The sequence below is a fragment of the Clupea harengus genome, chromosome 25 (assembly GCF_900700415.2).
Source record: "Clupea harengus chromosome 25, Ch_v2.0.2, whole genome shotgun sequence".
In the NCBI taxonomy this organism is placed as follows: domain Eukaryota; kingdom Metazoa; phylum Chordata; class Actinopteri; order Clupeiformes; family Clupeidae; genus Clupea; species Clupea harengus.
The window spans coordinates 6,235,684-6,255,921 of record NC_045176.1 but is presented as its reverse complement, the minus strand read 5'-3'; the positions used below and the strand labels follow the sequence as shown (position 1 = coordinate 6,255,921).

Here is a 20,238-nt window from a genome sequence, read left to right as displayed (position 1 = left end):
CACAGCTGCGCTGTGTTTGGGTGCACATCACAGCTCCTGTCTGATGTCTCAGCCAGTTCAATTCCTTCTATTGATGATTTCAGGCTTTGATTCAGAAACCCTTTTTCCTACAGCGCCAGCATTTGCCGGGCTCTTGAAAAGAAGATGCTCAGACTTCGACTCGCCAGGTTTATTAAAGAGGCCAGTCATCCGAGGACTCCCAATTAAACTGCACAACTCTATCTGTAAAATCGAGGGCCTAATGCAAACCTCAGCCTGAGTTTCGCCCTGATTATTGGCCCCAGGGCCATTCAGGTGGCACAGAGCACATAGTCTGGCTGGGTGCCTCCACAGTGCAACTGCCATCCAAAAGTACTTGGAAATGGCACGCTGTCTAACCAAAATATATTCTGAAGAAAAATCCCTCAACAGAACCATCACAATGTCAACATACCCGCCACATGAACATTTGTTTGATCTAACACAGGCCATGTCCCACAACTCTCAACAGGATGTATTCAGTTATACCCTACCAGCCAAAGTTCTGAAATAGTTGACTGTGAACGTGACACTTAAAAATAAGGAATAAAGGTCTTTGTGTGCTCACCTGTCTGAGCTTCCACTCCTGCTCCTGCTCGGACTCTTTGTGCTTCAGCGGGTCCTTGAAGAGCAGCTCCGGGTCCAGGGGGGGTATGGTGGGGTCGAACAGCTCTGGGGGCTGGGGCAGTTGAGGCGTCTGCGGCTGCTGCTGCTGCTGCTGCTGCTGCTGCGGTGGCGTCTGCTGTTGCTGAGGCTGCGGTTGCGGTTGCTGCGGCTGCGGCTGCTGCTGCTGCTGCGGCGGGTGCGGCCTCTTGATGGGGTCGTTGGACATCTGGACTTTGTTGATGCGCAGCGCTGCTCTGTTGTCCCTGGCTTTTTGCTGGAAATCAGAGGGAGTGAGTCACTTACACTGTAAGTCTGTCCACACACCGCCAGGTATCAAAGGAGGAATTTGGATTTGTGATGTTTTAAATAGAATGGAGGAAATGAGGGGAGGAAATAGTTTGGCAGAACTGAGGAGTCTTTTGAGATTATTACACAGAGTTCATTTTTCAAGTTTAGGTTCTCCGGTCAGATTAATTTACTTTCTGAGAATTTAATTAAAGTGTAGGGAAGAGACAGTGCTCTGACGACTTCAGTGCAACCTGTTTAAACAGATCTAGGATATGGTTTATTCAATTACAGAGGCTTATCTGGGCAAAGCTTTTATCTTCCCAGCCTAAATCAAAGTGAGTTCAACACCAGAGGTTTACAAGGAAATGACACTCACTGAGACCGTACATAAGGAACTTACCACATAAGGGGCTCTGTCCTGTGAACTTGCTTTTCTCCAGAGTTTTGCAATCTGTTTGACTCTTGTAGACCAATCTGCAGTGCAAACATAGAGGGGAACACAGATAAATTAGATTTTCTAAACTGGTTTCTATGTACAATGATGCAAAGTCTAATCCATTGACACCAACATGCAATTGCTTTTTGCAAAAGAAAGAAAAAATATGAAAATCAGATGTCAGGAAAATAGCAACAGGTCAGTTTCTCTGTCTGACTAAAGCTTGGGGCATTAAATCAAAAGGAGGTTCTGGAAATGTTCTTCTCTTGAGGGACTCACCAGGGTATTCCTCCTTGAGGCTGGGGAAGTTGATATTGGTGTAGAGGACTGGAGCCACGGTGGCCAGCTCTCCCAGAGTCTCCTCCTTCTCCCACTTAAGTGTGCTCTTCTGGGCGTTGGACATGGAGTCACCCTCACCCTCAGCCCCCGGGCCTGGAGCTGAGCCTGGAGCTGGAGTTGGACCAGGGCTAGCCCAAGCTCCACCCACCCCACCAGGCACCGGGTGATACTTTTGTTCCCTGGTCAAATCAGAAATAAAACAGCACAATCAGAACACATAATGGACTGATATTACATGTACTAGTCCATCTATATTACATTTGTCAATACAATCCTGCCTTCATTCAGTGTGGGTTTATCAAGAACCAAGGTAGTTAAAAAGTCCAATGTCCAGACCACAATTCACGGCTATAATGTCAAACATTATCCATTCAACAGTTCAGACCAAGGCTATAATGTCAGGCTGCATAAATTACACTAAAAACATTATCCTTTCAACAGTTCACCTAGAGAGAGTGTGGCACAGTATGCTTTTAGTCAATGAGGGTTTAGATATGAGTGTTTCTCCCGCCCTTACCTCATGTTGTCTGGGAAAGGCATGCGCTGCAGAGGGCTGAAGCCGCCCGTCATGCAGGAGCCTGCGCCGGGGTTCATCTGGGACGGAGGGAACAGCTGGCTGGGATCCATCAGCCCGTTCACCATCGGCATCCGCGGAAACATTCCATTTCCTAAAACGAGAAAATTCAACTCAACTTTGACCCATTCCTTTTTCAATTTTCTGTGGTGGTGTGTTTTTGCGACACTTTCTCAGTCTCTGAATAAATGCAAAGCCATAGCTAGGTCAATATGAATCTAATGTGAATACTCCATGACTGCCTGAGCGCTGGAGATGAGTGCCTAAAGGAGAGACTGAAGTACCTGGAGTGGAAGGGGGGTGAGGGAGAGCAGCGCTCTGGCGTCCATGCAAGGCGCCGGGTCCCTGGTGCTGATGGTGGACCTGACTGGACTGGCTGGTGCTGGGGCTGAGGACCGCGGTGAAGAGGTCCTCCACGTCCTTCCCCTCCAACTCTGTAGGGGGCAGCACTATGATTACTATCAGCTTGAGATTGAGGAAACTTAGTAATGATAAATCACACACTGACTTTCTCTCTCATTTTCTCTCTCTGTACTTCTCAGGGCTGGATGCGTTTTTAAGAATAACGACGGAAGTCATTGCTGGATAACGGTGGTACGCTGGAGCATTGGCCAAAATACCGACCTACTCTCGACTGTCATAAAAAACATAGTAACTGCGTCTTAAAAAACCCTTCCGTTGTTCAAACCACCATAGCTCCAACAACATTGTTAATGACGTAACGCAAAATGTAGAGGTTTAAGATACACATTTATTAGAGCAGCTGATGGAGCGGCCTCATACTTAAGTCATGATAATTGTTTTGTAATTGTAATTATACAGCTTATCAGCTACCTCCACACGTGCATTGGATCGATGGTAAGAAGATACGTCTCTCAAAAGTGTCAACGGTTCACTCAAGATGAATGAAAATTAATTTAAAATTGTATGATAAATTATATTCTCAGTTGGTGAGTGTTCAGGTAGGTAGGAAGAGGATCACTCGTCAAAATAATGCAAATAAAACGTTGACAATAGCCATTATCCAGGAACGACGCTTCTTATGACTGGTCTCGAGTAGTCGTTCCATGATCGTTGGAACTATGATTTCAAGAAACACCAAATTGCTGAACGGTGGTTATAACGGCCAAGATTGCGATGCTGGTTAAAAAGACGACGCTTTCTAGAAACACACCCCTGGAGAATTGTAGAATCATTTGCAAAGGGAATAGAATGTCTAGTAGACACACTTTATTTATATTTTCACAGCATGATATAGATTACATACCTGGAATTTTGTAGAGTTTGCTGAGAATGGATTCTGCAATAAGATTTTCAGGATTAGTGTTTGCATGTGAAACTTATATTTACAGCTCAAATCAAACTGAAATGACCACTGATATATTCTAACACAGTAACATAAGACCTCAGTAACTTGTCATATTTTCTTGTGCTGGACTGACGTACCGTCTGTGACCATCTTGTCCAGTTCAGGGCTGAGGATGCCGTCCAGGTGCTCCTCGGGGATGCCACGGATAGTTCTGCCTGAATGAGCCTGGGGGACTGAAGACGACTCCTCTGCCATGTCCAGTCCAGCTGTACACACACAGACAAATATGCACGCACACACACACACACACACACACACACACAAACATGCACATGCGCGCGCGCACACACACACACACACACACACACACACACACACACACACACACACACACACACACACACACACACACACACACACACACACACACACACACACACACACACACACACACACAAACAGACACACAAACACACACACATACACACACTTGAGTTAATAGACAACCAGATAGACCACCAGCTCATCAAGAGCTAGTGTTCTCAAAAAGCATCTGACATTTACAGTGCATCTTGGCTGTTCTCCCATAGAACACCTCAAAAGGAATGCATCTTTCTTCATCATTCTAAAACATGAAGCAATGTTACCATTGCAATAATAAAGTGATGTGTGAGTGATGTGTTTAGATAGCTGAAGAGCTTTCACCTCCTTGTGTGACTTAAGTGCCCACTCTCAATTATTAAAATAATTAAAATAATTAATTATTAAAATAATTAATTAAAATGTATTTGACCATTGTTACCACTGGTACCACCAGTGAAACAGTAGGTTTTAATAATTAATTTGTAGTCCAACACTAATCTATACTGATGGACCATGCAAAGGTGAATCTTATAGAAGGTGCTTTTCCACTGCAGGAACTCCAAGCACTTCCCAGGTGTTGGAACATTCCCAGGAACGCCCCCCCCCCCCCCCCCCCAATCGGCCCTTTCAGCCTTTCTGTTTGCATTACGGCGCAGGAACTATGGACCTACAAGGGACGTAACCTAATATTTCACTCTTCGATCATGATGTCAATTCCGAGCACGACAAAATAATGATATATTTTTCCAGCGGCAGCACCAACATTCCATTAAATGGCTTCATGACAGCTGTAATTACGTGATAAATGAATATACCAGCACCACTGTGATTAATTAAAGCCTATATTTCAGCTGATATTTTGCTTGTGTTCATCCAGTGACATTAACCTCAACAAGCTAACTATGTAGGCTATCATTCATTTTGCTGTATTCAACCTCTGATAAATCTAGCTGGTTTTAAAATTGCAACTCACGTTGCTTTTAACTGACAATCATCAACCATCACTGCAAGCAGTGGGAAAGCAGGGACAAATGGTAGATGGGTAGATGGTGCTTGCCTCCATTTCTACCATCAAATTATAATAATAATAATAATAATAATAATAATAATAATAATAATAATAATAACCAAAAAACATCAGTGCTGCCTATACAGAAAGCCCAAAAGTGGCTGAGAAGTCAAAGCCCTCCACGGCTGCCCATCAAATTGCCTCCATTTCTAGCATTCTCGCCTGCATAGTGGTGAAGGCCGCACACCTGTGCCTCTTCTCTGAAAGCCCTCCCTGAAAGCGGCACGCTCCTGTGCTGTAATGAGCTGCCGTCCTTGACCACCCACCTCTGCTGAATGCCAAATTGCCAGTGTGTTTTCAATTAGCTAGAAAAGTGTCGCGAAAGAGGGCCACCGTTTCAATGAGCGTCATGAGCCCATTTCAAACATATGATGGAATAATTTATGTCCAAATAGCCCATCACCACCAACGCAGCCCCTCTGGGCTGGGAACAGGCATATGCTGCAAACAAGCAGCCTCTGCACAGCACTCACACACACTCACACACTCACACTCACTCCTCTGTGCCCTTCAGAGCAGCACGGCTTACACTCCACTTAAAAAAAAAAAAAGTTAAAAAAAAAAGAGGAAGATGTTTGTTTCTTTCCGTTTCAAGAAAGACCCTGGGAGACAAACACCTTTGGGACAAGCACAAGTGTAGCACCGTACATAGGTGCGGCAGGGGAACAGTGTGTGGTTCAAATGACATACGACGTGCCCATTGCAAGGTACTGCATAATGAACTGCACAGACCCCACGATGGTTAAACTCTGGTTACCAATGGTTACCAGGTTGAAGGCGTGTTGACAAAGGCTGATGTAGGAACCTAAAACAGGAGGCCATCTCCATGCTGTGGCTGTATAGGAACCTAAGATGCTTATTTCTATGTTCAGAATGTGCACATGTTTGTATTTGTAAACACCTGTTTGTATTTGTAAACACATGTTTGTATTTGTAAACACATGTTTGTATTTGTAAAAATAGTTTTGTACTGGTCCATGGGTTGGATCCCCTTTAAAACAACACAGTGTCACACAAAAGCCATTAGATGCCAATCGACAGGTGAACGGATGAAATACAGAAAAGAAAAGAAGTGTGAGAATGAGGAGCAAAAACATGCATGTTAGGCTTTGCGCACGCACACACACGCATACACACGCACACACACACACACACACACACTCACGCATACACACGCACACACACACACACACACACACGCACGCACGCAGAGATGAAGAGACGGCTAGAGCTAACTAGGAGCAGGCCGCTGGGCTCTTACCAAAATAAGGGGGTGAGCCATCGACCTGGAAAGGGCTAAAATCAAGACCTACAGAAACCCAAACCAAACAAGATGAGTGAACAGCAGCACGATGGTGAGACACACAAACAGCCACAGGAACCACAACCTCACACAGAAACCAATGAAAGGAAAACAGCTATGCAAAGCCTCCATAAAGCTAAAGCCGAACAGAAAGACACATGAGGTAGACAAATGAATATGAGCATGGCCAACAAAAAAAGACCAACATTGGCGTATGATATTATTTATTTATGTATGTATATATATATATATATATATATATATATATATATATATATATATATATATATATATATATATACACACACAGTATAAGAGAGAGACAGAGGGGGAGAGGAAAGAAGAGAGAGAGAGAAAGTGAGAAAGAGACAGCAGTCTTTGGTTACTCGGCTGCCTACCTGATTCATCTGAGGTCTTCCCCAGGTCTCTTGACAGGATCCCCAGCAGATCCGAGTCAGTGCTGAGAACATCAGACAGAGCCGAGAGGGGGTCATCGCCGCTCCCTGGGGACCCAATAGAGAGACAAGAGCTGAGACAGAGCTGAGACAAGAGCTGAGACAAGAGCTCCAGACTGCAAAAGGGACTGATGCCTCTCACTCAAACACCCAGGGAATAGAGCACTATACATTTAACAAACAACCCCTGAAGAAAATCTGTGTGTGTGTGTGTGTGTGTGTGTGTGTGTGTTCTTACGTGATGCGGATGCTTTGCCAGATGTGGCGGTGCCTGCAGCAGTGGACGTGGTGCTGAGGAGAGTGTCAGCTGACGGGCTCATGTACTGGGGGCGGGGCGTCTTTCTGTCGATCTGCATACGCTCCTCCTCCAGCAGGCCTGGCTCCGCCCCCTGTCGATTCTGCTTGCTCTTGTCAAGCAGGTCTTTGCCAAAGAAGGCCTCCTGCATACCGGTACAATATTTTAATGCATCGCAAAAATCCATGTGTCCGTGTAAAGTGCAACTTGGTCTGGCAAGTTCGCAAAAGAATAATAAATCAATAAATAAATATAAAAATAAATATAAAAACAAATCTCACAGATTGGCTTTCCTCCCTTGATGTTTACAGATCACACACACACACACACACACACACACACACTATATATATTAAATTGTGTACTTTGTGTGCTCCTTTGTGTAGTTGGGGAGCTAGTTATCTGGCTGGCTGTATTAGGCATTGAATAAAATGTATGTGGATCTTGGCCTGCTGCGGCTGTAGGCAGTGCTCATTTTAATTGAACACATGAGGCGACCAAGCCGAGGGCCTTGGGAAACGCTAGTCTTCTTCCATCCTTGGCTCGGTGTGTCACAGCCTTCACCATATGTTGCCCTCCACACCCCACCCTCCACCCCACTGGAAACATCTCCTCTCCTTCCACCTCGGGAAATGTATTTATTAGGACCCCTCATACGCATGTACTCATGACGCACTGGTGTGCCGACGAGAGAGTGACGCACTCTCTGAATAAAAAATGGACAACAGCGTGCGTTCCCTCCTTGAGTGACGTGGTGTCTGCCGCCTGCCTGCTCCCTATTCTGCCCGTTAGCCTGGGCACATCTGAGGCCTCGGAGCAGACATGAAGGCACCCTGCCGTGCCCGAGCATTAAAAGCACAAGTGTGCCTCCCAAACCTGAATTATTCATCTGAGGGGGGGCTCTTCCTCTGCGGAACGCCTCAGTCACCATTTCAAAAGGCTCTGATGAGGAGGGACCCGGGAGCTTGCCAGTGACAGCTAGCGTTAGCTTAATGCACCTCACGTTGGTCCAGTTGCAAACAGAAAGGCGCATTCTCCAAAGCCTCATTAAAGCAAAGGCACTCCCGCACCTAAAGGACGGTCTCTGGAGGTGAACGGGGGAAAGTCTAAAAGGGTCTGTCAGTCTCGTGTAGAGTCAAACTCAACCCAAACAAGAGAGGGTTTCAGTAGGGGACACTGGGGAGAGGAACGTCATTGGAACCCTCTCTGCGGATTCCTCGTGTCACCCCCACTTAGGGGAGCGCACACCAAGATCTATGTTCTGACACAGTGTTCTATCTTTAGTGGTTGCCTAGCGATATGCCTGCATGCTGTGACCTTCCTGTAAGGTGAAGATAGGGAAAGGCCAGTGGTTTATGGCTCATATCATGTTCCATAACATCTCTGGATTCCTTTAGAGCACCTTGTCTGGTTTATATTGAGCACTGCTATACAGGCAGATGTGACCATGAAATAGAAGGCTGGACAGCAGGAAAGTGGCTAAACGTTTTAAATAACTTGTGTTTTACTCTACCATGATAGATGACTTTGAGTAAGATTTGTGCCATCAGATTCCACTGAGCTGACTGAATTTGACAATAGATCCACAGCAAATCACAACTTCGCAGAGTAAAATGGACAATAATGACAATAGATGGTTCAAAATCTTGCAATTTAGGAACAAATTGCGAGTCCCTCTCATATGTTTTCATCTAAAAATACATTACATGGAAAGATAGTCAACTGATAAGTTGCTGAAAAAAAAAGAACTGCGTGACACAATTGAAGATGGGGCTAGCTGCACACCTGAAGGTAGGTGGGAAAGGCCTCCTCCAGCTTGGTCTTCTTTTTCCTGTAGCGTTTCCTGGTTTTCTCTGGGAACTCTGGTGCGGGAGGCTTCTCATCCTGTGGCGTGTCGGGCGCTGGATCCCCCCAGGCTACAGTGGACAGGAATCAGAAGGGATGTATTCAATGTCTGAGCTATTACAGGGTTGGTAGGCATGGAAACGCATTCACAGACACAGCCACACACACTAAGAGTGAATATTCATTAGGTTCTACTCAGATGCTGCCAGCAACTCAAACTCCTGGAAATTCAGGCGTGAGTTAAAAACGAGCGACATAAAAACGGTGCTCACCTTCGTCCTTTCCCTGTGGGATCTCCGAGAGGGAGCCTGTGGAGTCCTTCCTGGTCAGGATGGGCTTGGCCTTGGCTTGGGCCGCCTTGTTCCTCTGGCGCACCATGAAACCACCAATGCCTGTGGGAGAATGCCATCAGGAATAAATGCAAAATAAACGTGTGACTTTGTTCATAGTATGCTTCGAAGAAATACACATTTTTATATAGCCATCTAGTAAATGGTGAGGGTTAGGAAATATAGTATGACCAAAGTCTCATTCATCAGTACTTCAAACAAAACCATGGGGGCCATTAAGTCATAGAGTGAAGACAAGAACGCCACGATAACATAGATAGATATGATATAGATATAGATACAGATAGCAGCAGCATGAGGATATAGGTGACATCTCATTACAACCTTTACTGAATAAAATAAAATAAAATTCAATTTAAATTAAATTAAATTAAATTAAATTAAATTAAATTAAATTAAATTAAATTAAATTAAACGTGCATTAAAGATTGAAATTTTTCAGATAACATAAGGGGGTTTGCAGATGATCCAGATGTCACTCCCCATCTTCCGAAGCATTCTACAACATGGGGAATCTGCTCTATCTACCGAAGCGTACTACAACATGGGGAATCTGCTCTATCTACTGAAGCATTCTACAACATGAGGAATCTCTATCTACTGAAGCATTCTACAACATGGGGAATCTGCTCTATCTACCGAAGCGTACTACAACATGGGGAATCCTAAAATTCTAAACCATATGTCTGCGAGGCATCATGGGAAGGAAATAACCCCGGCCTCATCTTTTTAAGATCGCGCTGCTAGTCTCTCTGCCAAGCTAAGCACTCAGTCTTGCTGCCCCATTTCACGCTCTGGTGCAGCTGCCTCGTCCAATCAGATGCCCTGCCCTACCCGGCCTGTACGGCTTCCTCTTCCTCTTCTTGCCGGCTTCGCCCCCTTTGGAGTCGTCGTCCGCGGCCTCTCTCTCGGGGCTGGAGTCAGACTTCCCCTCACACTCCGCCTCCCCCTCTGCAGACAGACAGACACACACACACACACACACACACACACACACACACACACACACACACACACACACACACACACACACACACACACACACACACACACACACACACACACACACACACACACACACACACACACACACACACACACACACACACACACACACACAGAGAGAGAGAAACAGACAGGGCCATGAGAACAAGCTGACGTCAGGCTTCCCCGAGCACAAGTGCAGGAGCGTGGGAGGAGAGGAGCATGCATACATGCAGCATGGCTCCCTCAGTCTGCGTGAAGGGGTGAGTAGTTAGTCACATAAGCTCTACTCTTTAAGGCTCAGGAATAGGAAACACAGAATTTACACTCAACACAGCAAGAGTTCTGTAAGCAATTTCTCTGGAACTTTTATGACCTTGAGATTTTATAAAAGCCCAGAGCCACACAGTAGCTTCAAGGCTGACCGCTGGCAGTGGAGCCATGGCTCATGAGAGTGGGTCAGCAACATTTTCATCTACATTCCTACAACCGAAAAAAAAAAAAAAAAAAACGAATCAGAATCCATTAGCTCCCACAGCACATGGACCAAATGCACATGCTGCCTGTCTTCTCCTTAAACTGGAGAAATGGTAGTGAGCAAAGACCTCATTAAACCCAAACCCAAAGGGAAAAAAAAAGAATTCAAAAACACAGTCCTTCCTGCAATATCTAAAGCAATGTTAAATTAATTATTGAATTAAAAAAAATCTGGAATCCCAGAAAAGTTCATCATTATCTGAAGAGTTTGCAAATCAAAGAACCCGTTATGTGAGGAACAATTACCTATTTGAATTTTTTACTTTTAGTGTCTTTAAGAGCTGATTCTAACAGGGTTTGACAGGCAACCAAATAAGTCTATTTCACCTTGTTCCAGCTCGCATGGGCCAATGCAGTGTGGCATTTAAAGGTCATTTATTCAGGAATGTAAATTAATGAGGGTTTAAAATGGGTGAAAACTCACCCCCTGACCCCGGTTTCACCCTGGAAGTATCCCCTAGCGTGCAACCAAATGTATACATTACAGACAGGTGCATTTGTGTATGCAGGCCTGACCGCTCCTTCTGAAGCTGTATACTGGACGTTTATGAGCAGCGAGTCCAAATGAAACTGTACCAAAAATGGACAACATGCTGTAACTCATGACAAGATGGTCGAACAAATATAGACAAATGACAAAGGATTATAGACAAATGACAAAGGATTCCCTCGGACATCTTTCCTCACTGAAGGTCGCCTACTGGAGTCTCAATTGTTTATTTCATCGGGCGTTGAGCCGTTTGCATCCGTGTGCACGTGGCATCCTTACCCCTGCTGTCCTCCAGCTCTCCGTCGCGGGTCATCATCTCCATGGGCTGGTCCGGGAGGCTCTGCAGCACGGCCACGCTGTTCTGGTTGATGATCTTGAGCTTGAGTTTGGGTTTGGGCCGCCGGCGCCGCGAGGCTGCCGCAGCCAGGCTCTGGAGCTGACTCAGGCCGGACTCCGTCAGGCACACGCCGTCCTGAGTGTACGTCCGCGCCGGGTCTGAGGGACAGCGGGAGACAGGTTACCGATCGCCTCCACACACACACACACACACGCACTAGTCTCACACACTCCTATCACACACACTAGATACTTCTTTGTACTTCACCCAAGTTGTTCATATTATATTCTGTTGATGGAATGACTTTTCCTGCTAGCCACCTTAACAGATACATCACCAGCCGGCTAGCAGTGGGAGCTTACCGAGATCTTTCGCCTTTGGGATTGTCTGTACAGGAAGAGTGGGCTCAAAGGCCTCCGCAGCTGCCATGGCTGCTACCGCTGCTATCGCTACATCAATGCAAAACAAAATAAATAAATAAGTAAATATTAGTGCCGAGGAAGTTGAATCCTGTGTGTCATTCAAGCAGCAGATCTACTTCACATCTACTTGGCGCGCGCGAGAGAGAGAGAGAGAGAGAGAGAGAGAGAGAGAGAGAGAGAGAGAGAGAGAGAGAGAGCGCAGCAGTTACTGGCGGACTGGCAACAAATAGCAGCCCAGGAATTTGCGGTCAAGTGGCCCCTATTTCATACTCTAAATTGGAACTGACACTTGTTTATCCATCAACAAATCATTAACGAAAACACACATCTACAAATGAAAAACTTCATTGACACTATCCAAGTCATTCACCTGAGGTATTCATGTGATCTGTGTGTTATAAATGTACTGTTGCATGCATGCATTTACATTTTCACAGACTGCTTTTTCTTCTATAACAATATTATTCTTGTGCATTTTAAGGTCAAATAACAGAACAAAATGGCAGCCATTCGTGTATTATGTAAGAGGCGCTCAAGCTGCAGGACGCCCTTACTCTCTGAGGGGGAGGCTCGGCCTCGGCACTGGGTACAATCAAAGCCATTGTCCACCACGACCTCCACTTCCTGCTCGGAGTGCAGCCCTTGGCAGGAGGCATGAACCCACCTGCAGCCCAGAAGAGAAAGAAAGAAAGAAGAAAGAAATTCAGCGTACCATCAGGATGCGTGTGCTTTCACACTGTAGCCATGGCTACACTACTGAGTTTTTCTTTTCAGCTCAACTTGTTATTCACCTGCACAGATTTTAGTGCTTTAAATAACACTAATAAATAATAATGATAATAATAATGTCTGTATTTAATGGCAGATTATAGTGCTTTAAATAACACTAATAAATAATAATAATAATAATGTCTGTATTAAAGGGCAGCTCATTCGGTGTGCAGCAGAACGATGCAGCTGAACGATGCTGCAGTCCTTGGCTTGGCGGAGGGTGTACACACACACACACACACACACACACACACACACACACACACACACACACACACACACACACACACACACACACACACCTGTCACACTGGCGACACTGCACTATGATCTCCTCCTCGCTATAGTCCAGCAGGCAGATCGGGCAGCTGGAGAGGCTGGCACAGGGGGCACACTGTGTGTAGTTATTCTGCCATTCGCCGCGCAGGCCGGGCGAGGAGGCACCACACTGGGTGCAGGAGACACACCTAATGAGAGAGAGAGAGAGAGAGAGAGAGACAGAGAGAGAGAGAGAGAGAAAGAGTGGGATGGTTAGAAGAAGGAATGGCGAGAGGTAAGCATGTACACACAGCACTTTTAGTTGCAGTCATCCTCAAGGCTGGAGTGGGTACTTTTACTAAACTATTGCATCTTAACTGACTCCTCCAGGATGCTAACGCTCACATGTTTTAGAACAGCTAATGGTTGGCCCATCTACGAGGGTGAACGAACATACTTTACAAAAACTGACATGTGATGCAGATGGAAGGTGGGGCCAGCTACCTAATTCCAACCATTTTTTTTGTCTTTGGTTAAAGTCCCCTCACAGTTACAAATAATGTGAATAAAACATTGGCGCACACTATGACAGCCTCTTACAGGTCTACAGGGGGTAGAAAAAAAATAGTCCTGTGACATCAAGCTCTAACTGTCAATCATGGGTTCTTGCCATGGCAACATATGGCCCAGCATGCACTTGGAGAGGGAGGTTAAAGGACGTACACAATGGGGATGTAGGCGCAAAACAAATATAATCTGGGAGTTTGGTGGATGTACATGTTTCATTTGTAGGCAGCACGTGGTAAGGACGCTGTGACATAAATCATAAATCGTAAAAGTTACCATCGGCACTTCCAGCCGCCAGTGGGCACGTTGTGCAGGGGCGGGTTGAGGCAGTAGGTGTGGTAGCTGATGTCACAGTCGTCGCAGAGGAGCAGGCGGGCGGGGTCAGTGGCCTGCCCACAGGCCTCACACACCGTACACTCCAGGCAGCGCCAGCCCTTATTCAACACCACCCGCGTCATCTGAACACACACACACACACACACACACACACGCGCACACACACGCACACACACACGCACCACACGCACGCGCAACACACGCACGCGCAACACACGCACGCGCAACACACGCACGCGCAACACACGCACGCGCAACACACGCACGCGCAACACACACACACGCACCACACATGCACAAAGAACAAGAGGATGGAAATATGAGATGCAGTTGTGTGCATAACTATGCAGATGGGTCAGTGCATGTTTGTGTGTGTGTATGTGTGTGTGTGTGTGTATATATTTTCAACAAGTGAAAGTTTCTAGAAGGAGAAGAGAAACTATAATGAGGAGAGGAGCAGCAGTGACAGCAGCAGGGTGCAGAGAGTGGTGCAGCTCCGGGGATCTGTCAACCACAAGTGTGTGTGTGTGTGTGTGTGTGTGTGTGTGTGTGTGTGTGTGTCCTTGGAGAGCTTTGTTTATGTGCACACGTATGTGTTTGCACGTGTCGCCCAGACCTTGGTGTTTGCGTTAAAATGACAACATGTGCATTCCTGTACATGGTTCTACGACCATAACATGTGCGTTCCCGTACATGGTTACGCTAACTGCATTTCAATGGCTTTTTATGATAATAAAGTTGAATCTAAACACTAAATCGATCCTTATCTGAAAAGGATCAAAGGCGCTGCAACCGAGTTCCATTTGAGTGGGTCACGCCCAGTGTTTAGGTGTGTCTTTCAATCCACTCAAGCCAAAATACACACGCTTCCTGGTCAGTTGCCATGTTTTGGTCACACTAATCTAGGAAAACACCTCTTGAAAGGTATCGCTCATCCCCTGTTTGTCCACAGGGCTCAACAAGCTGGTTATCAACTACTTGATACTTGAGGCTAATGGCTGCGATGATAAAAGTCCCTAAAAAACACTAGGTCTTTATTGCACACATTGATTCAATCAAGGTCTGTCACTGTGCTTTACTGTATGTGTGAGTGTGTGCAGAAAGATTAGCTTGCTTCGCCTAATGAGGGCAAATGACTGCTGATTGAGTGGAGTTTTGGCCTTACCTTGACGTTGACACAGAACGGGTGGTAGCACTGTCCACACTGAGCACAGGGTAGGAGACGGCCTTCGACACCCTGTCCAAAGCTGCCACACACCACACACATATCCTGGCAACACAAGAGCACCAGTCAGAGAGACACACACACACACATATCCTGGCAACACTAGAGCACCAGCCAGAGACACACACCCACACATGCATACTCTACTTCGAAGGACTGCCAACAGACAAGACAAGATTTCTAGTCACACAACACATGCCTCAAGGGATTACCTTTCGCCACACACACACACACACACACACACACACACACACACACACACACACACACACACACACACACACACACACACACACACACACACACACACACACACACACACACACACACACACACACACACACACACACACACACACACACACACACACACCAGCCAACTCCTCACACATTCAGAAATATAGTGACAGCCTGACACACACACACACACTTTTTTCCTCACATCAAAGTGTAAAATATATCAAGAGCGCACAAACACACACGCGCGCGCACACACACACACACACCTGTTTCAGGGTGAAGGTGTCAGAGCTGGAGAACAGGACCACTGTGTTATGCATGGCATTCTCTTCCTCCTCCTTAAACAGATAGGATTGCTCCATAGCACCAACCTGTTCATGAACAACACAGATCACACCACTTTAGAGGAGATCCAGACACATGATCCTGCACTGAAACATACATCGCACACATCCCTCTCACACATCCCTCTCTACATCCCTCTCTCTACATCTCTCTCTCTACATCCCTCTCCTCTCACACATCCCTCTCTCTACATCTCTCTCTCTACATCTCTCTCTCTACATCCCTCTCCTCTCACACATCCCTCTCTCTACATCCCCCTCTCTACATCCCCCTCTCCTCTCTACATCCCCCTCTCCTCTCTACATCCCCCTCTCCTCTCTACATCCCCCTCTCCTCTCTACATCCCCCTCTCCTCTCTACATCCCTCTCTCTCTACATCCCTCTCTCTCTACATCCCTCTCTCTCTACATCCCTCTCTCTCTACATCCCTCTCTCTACATCCCTCTCTCTACATCCCTCTCTCTACATCTCTCTCTCTACATCCCTCTCTCTACATCCCTCTCTCTACATCCCTCTCTCTCTACATCCCTCTCTCTCTACATCCCTCTCTCTACATCCCTCTCTCTACATCCCTCTCCTCTCTACATCCCCCTCTCCTCTCTACATCCCCCTCTCCTCTCTACATCCCCCTCTCCTCTCTACATCCCCCTCTCCTCTCTACATCCCCCTCTCCTCTCTACATCCCTCTCCTCTCTACATCCCTCTCCTCTCTACATCCCCCTCTCTACATCTCGCACACATCTTCGCCAGCATCCCGTAGAGCAAAAGCGTCAGGCTAATTATTAGCATCCCTCTGCTAGCGTGTCCTAAAGCCAGCATCAGGACACATATTTCATATGGTCCGGGAAATAGGCCATGTGTGTCAACAGGGGATTTCAGACACAGGCTTAGAGGCCCGCACTGCCAGCACTACAACTGTTTAGCGGAGTAACAGCCTTGCTTTAAGCGCAATAAGCTGTGCTCCAGTTGGGGCCTGGTGATGAATGGACGGGGCCCTTACTCCAGGGTTGGGGACGGGGCCCACTCCATTCTTCATCCTGGAGCGGCCGCGGCCTCCTCTTCCAGACAGGCCTGCCCCGCGAGGTCTTCTCCGGCCTGGAAAGCCTGATCCTCGACCCTAGGGAGGGAGGAAGAGGAAGAGGAAGGAGAAGAGGAATAGAACAAACAAATTAAAGACAAGCCCAACTTTAGTGGGAGAGAAGAGTGAGGGGATTGATACAAAGGAGATTTTACTACAGACGCCCAATTGGAGTAGTGACAGATTAAGATAGGTGGGGGAAGATGTAAACAACTACAAACAACAAGAATCGATCCACTCCCACAATGGCAACGTTAGGTCTCTATCTGAGAGTCATTTACAGGCCGTTCAGTCCCTCCATTCTCCTACTGATTGCATTCCTCTGCACTGCCCTTTGACAGACCCTTATATCTCCGCCATCTCGGATCCATCTTCTGGGTCTCCGCCCCCGACACCTCAGTGGACCTGGCAGCCATTAGTGTGAGGTGACCCCCTAGGATATGCTCAACACCTTTTCCTCCTGTCGATCACGTTAAAGGAAGCCATAGTAAACGGCTGATAGGATCACTTGTTGTCAGGAACACAAAAGGAGCCATTGCCCTTGGCTTCAGTCAATCAATGGACCCTGATCGGTCGGTGGCTTTGAGACCTTGTTTTATTGGCGTTCCGTGTGGTGGAGCTCTGATCATCTGTGAGAGGACTGGGGGCAGTGCTCTGATTGAATCACTTAAACAGTGGAGAAAGACAGGCTCTCGACACAGAAACGACAGAGGACAATCAACTCAAACTTGGGAGTGACTGGGATTTATTATAGTGCTTCCCTCAACTAAATGCAGCACACACACACACAGCAGTGGCCAATGCAAGTCATTCTGACGCCGAGTGTGTTTGTACTACTGCATAAGGTCGACTGTGTGTGTGTGTGTGTGTGTATGTGTATGTATGTCTGTGTGTGTGTGTGTATCTGTGTGTGTGTGGTTGTGTGTGGCTGTGTGTTTGTACTACTGCATGAGGTCGACTGTGTGTGTGTGTGCGTGTGCGTGTGTGTGTGTGTGTGTGTGGCTGTGTGTTTCTACTACTGCATGAGGTTGAATGTGTGTGTGTGTGTGTGTGTGTGTGTATGTCTGTATGTATTTGTACTACTGCATGAGGTCAACTGTTTGTGTGTGTGTGTGTGTGTGTGGTCTACTGCATAAGGTCGACTGGGATGACGGAGAACATGTCGTGTCATGGCCTTGTTTACATGGTGCAGTTCACTGAAGCACTATCAACAAACAACTTTGCCTTCCCTGATTTTTTTCTGTATATTCGACCAATAGAAACCAAAGGCTCAGCTTCGAAGAACCCCTACAGTATCAGCCATCTTGACTGCTCTCAAGCTAAAATGGTGGTCCACATTACAGCATGTGAGATGGTATGATGTGAGAAAATTATTTAAATTAAATCAGAGGACTCCGACAGGTTAATAGATACAGGGTGCTTTTTGGGGGATATTTGGTGGACACCCACACATTTGTGGAGATCGGAATTCTCTTCAGTTCTTTTCCCATCTGTGTGTGTGTGTGTGTGTGTGTGTGTGTGTGTGTGTGTGTGTGTGTGTGTGTGTGTGTGTGTGTGTGTGTGTGTGTGTTAATTGTTTATGCCCTTGCCAGCAGTTCTCCCTGCCTGCCTGTGTGTGTGTGTCTTGCCAGAAGAGCCCAGCCTTGTTGAGTTCAGAGGCCTGGAGTCTGGCTCCCCTCTCCCACTGCCAACACAGTCCCCTGTTGCCCCCGCCCCTCCCCCACCCTCTCCTCCTCCCCCATCCGCTCCAGACACCCTACAGATCCTACCCCTGTTGCCCCGGCCCCTCCCCCACCCTCTCCTCCTCCCCCATCCGCTCCAGACACCCTACAGATCCTACCCCTGTTGCCCCGGCCCCTCCCCCACCATCTCCTCCTCCCCCATCCGCTCCAGACACCCTACAGATCCTACCCCTGTTGCCCCGGCCCCTCCCCCACCATCTCCTCCTCCCCCATCCTCTCCAGACACCCTACAGATCCTACCCCCCTCCCCCCCCCCCCCATCCTCTCCAGACACCCTACAGACCCCCACTCCCCTGCCGTGACCCGGGCCTCTGACGACAGGTGCACCGACTGGTGACTTCATTTACAAACTTTCCCTGCCAAACAGTAGGGGGGTGGGAAGGCGGGGCTTCCAGCGCAGACTCCCTCACTTTCACCCTCACCTTTAGCTCTGGCAGATTACTGCCGGATGAAGCAATTAACCGAGGGAGACACCTCATTGTTGACGCCGGCGTCTGGCGTGGCAAGTCAGACTGTGGACCTGTGAGAGCGTGTGCAGTCCTTTCAGTCTGTCTGCCTGCCTTCCGCATCTGCGGCTCTCTCAAGGGTAGCTTGTGACTCAGTTTGCCGTGTTATGTGGGCGATATTTATATTTATATTTTCTTTATTTATTGAAACGATACCAAAAAAATAAAAATAAAATTGGTCTTCTCGGAGGGCAGAGAGCAGCTAACTCATTTGCTTGAAGCACCTTGTTTACATTTAATGAACAGCCCTGCCATCTTGGCTTTGACTTGGCCACTATCAATCATCTGAGGTAAAAAAACAAACACCAATGCCCCCGCGATTCTGACAGCCAGTGTGCGCAAGCTTGTGTTTCCCCTCCCTGATGACAGCAATTCTAAAGAGGCCACAACATGTCAGAAGAGGTGGAGGCTGGGGGAGAAGAGGCCCATCAGCCTGGTGACAGTGAGGGCCCCTCCATGTTGTTGTTGTTGTCGTGGTAATTTGGGCCCCATTATGCTGTCAGAACATATCCGGGAGGTTCCGCCATTGGAGCCGTCAAACTGAAACTCATTTTCCAAGGATTAACCCCATCCTTTCCTCATTTCAGAAAAACGTCCCCTTCCAGTTTCACTCTGGGTCTCCAGTCTCCTGTCACGACAAAGAGACTACAGAGTCTCTGGGGAAATGATCTTGTCCGCGTGGCCAGCGGAATTTGGACAGACATCAGCATAAACGTCTTTAAGCAAGACAAGATAAGTCTCTTTAACCCCACTTATGCCCACAACACCCTGGAGCTTCTGCTACTCTCAAACACAGGGCTAATAGTACAGGTAGACATTTAACGTAATAAAGCAGTGAACTGTTTAAGTTCAGTGAGTGCATTATACGTGTTATACATCAATGCATTATATGTGTTATACATCAATGCATTATACGTGTTATAAAGACGTGAAGGTAGTTCATGACTCTGATCTTCGACAGAGCATATACATGTGTATAGGACTGTGTCAGTGTATCTCTATGCCAGTATGATTTCATTTTCATCTCTGTAGGGTATGTGATGAGGGAAACCTTGGCCTTGTCTTCAGGAAGCTGTGTGTGTGTGTGTGTGTGGAGGGGGGGGGGGGGGGTGACAGTGTTGCTGGGTTTGAGTTGGCTCCCTGCCCCTGGT

General features: G+C 47.0%; 1 protein-coding gene across 6 annotated transcripts in view; it reads right to left on the bottom strand.

The window, feature by feature from the left end:
- Positions 1 to 20,238, bottom strand: part of kmt2cb (lysine (K)-specific methyltransferase 2Cb) — an 82,345-nt gene that overhangs the window by 24,822 nt on the left and 37,285 nt on the right. For 5 of the 6 annotated variants that reach the window (XM_042703790.1, XM_042703792.1, XM_042703791.1 and 2 more), the window contains exons 16-36: positions 16,762 to 16,878; positions 15,683 to 15,787; positions 15,118 to 15,222; positions 13,893 to 14,074; positions 13,094 to 13,258; positions 12,575 to 12,684; positions 11,961 to 12,047; positions 11,541 to 11,756; positions 10,085 to 10,201; positions 9,173 to 9,292; positions 8,841 to 8,971; positions 6,999 to 7,200; positions 6,704 to 6,808; positions 6,264 to 6,311; positions 3,708 to 3,836; positions 3,529 to 3,561; positions 2,546 to 2,695; positions 2,205 to 2,355; positions 1,628 to 1,866; positions 1,313 to 1,386; positions 587 to 898 (exon numbers count right to left, since the gene is read on the bottom strand). In XM_042703790.1, coding sequence (XP_042559724.1) covers positions 587 to 898; positions 1,313 to 1,386; positions 1,628 to 1,866; positions 2,205 to 2,355; positions 2,546 to 2,695; positions 3,529 to 3,561; positions 3,708 to 3,836; positions 6,264 to 6,311; positions 6,704 to 6,808; positions 6,999 to 7,200; positions 8,841 to 8,971; positions 9,173 to 9,292; positions 10,085 to 10,201; positions 11,541 to 11,756; positions 11,961 to 12,047; positions 12,575 to 12,684; positions 13,094 to 13,258; positions 13,893 to 14,074; positions 15,118 to 15,222; positions 15,683 to 15,787; positions 16,762 to 16,878 — 2,898 coding nt within the window. The remainder of the gene's footprint in view (positions 1 to 586; positions 899 to 1,312; positions 1,387 to 1,627; positions 1,867 to 2,204; positions 2,356 to 2,545; positions 2,696 to 3,528; positions 3,562 to 3,707; positions 3,837 to 6,263; positions 6,312 to 6,703; positions 6,809 to 6,998; positions 7,201 to 8,840; positions 8,972 to 9,172; positions 9,293 to 10,084; positions 10,202 to 11,540; positions 11,757 to 11,960; positions 12,048 to 12,574; positions 12,685 to 13,093; positions 13,259 to 13,892; positions 14,075 to 15,117; positions 15,223 to 15,682; positions 15,788 to 16,761; positions 16,879 to 20,238) is intronic. The other variant, XM_042703794.1, reaches the window with a different exon arrangement.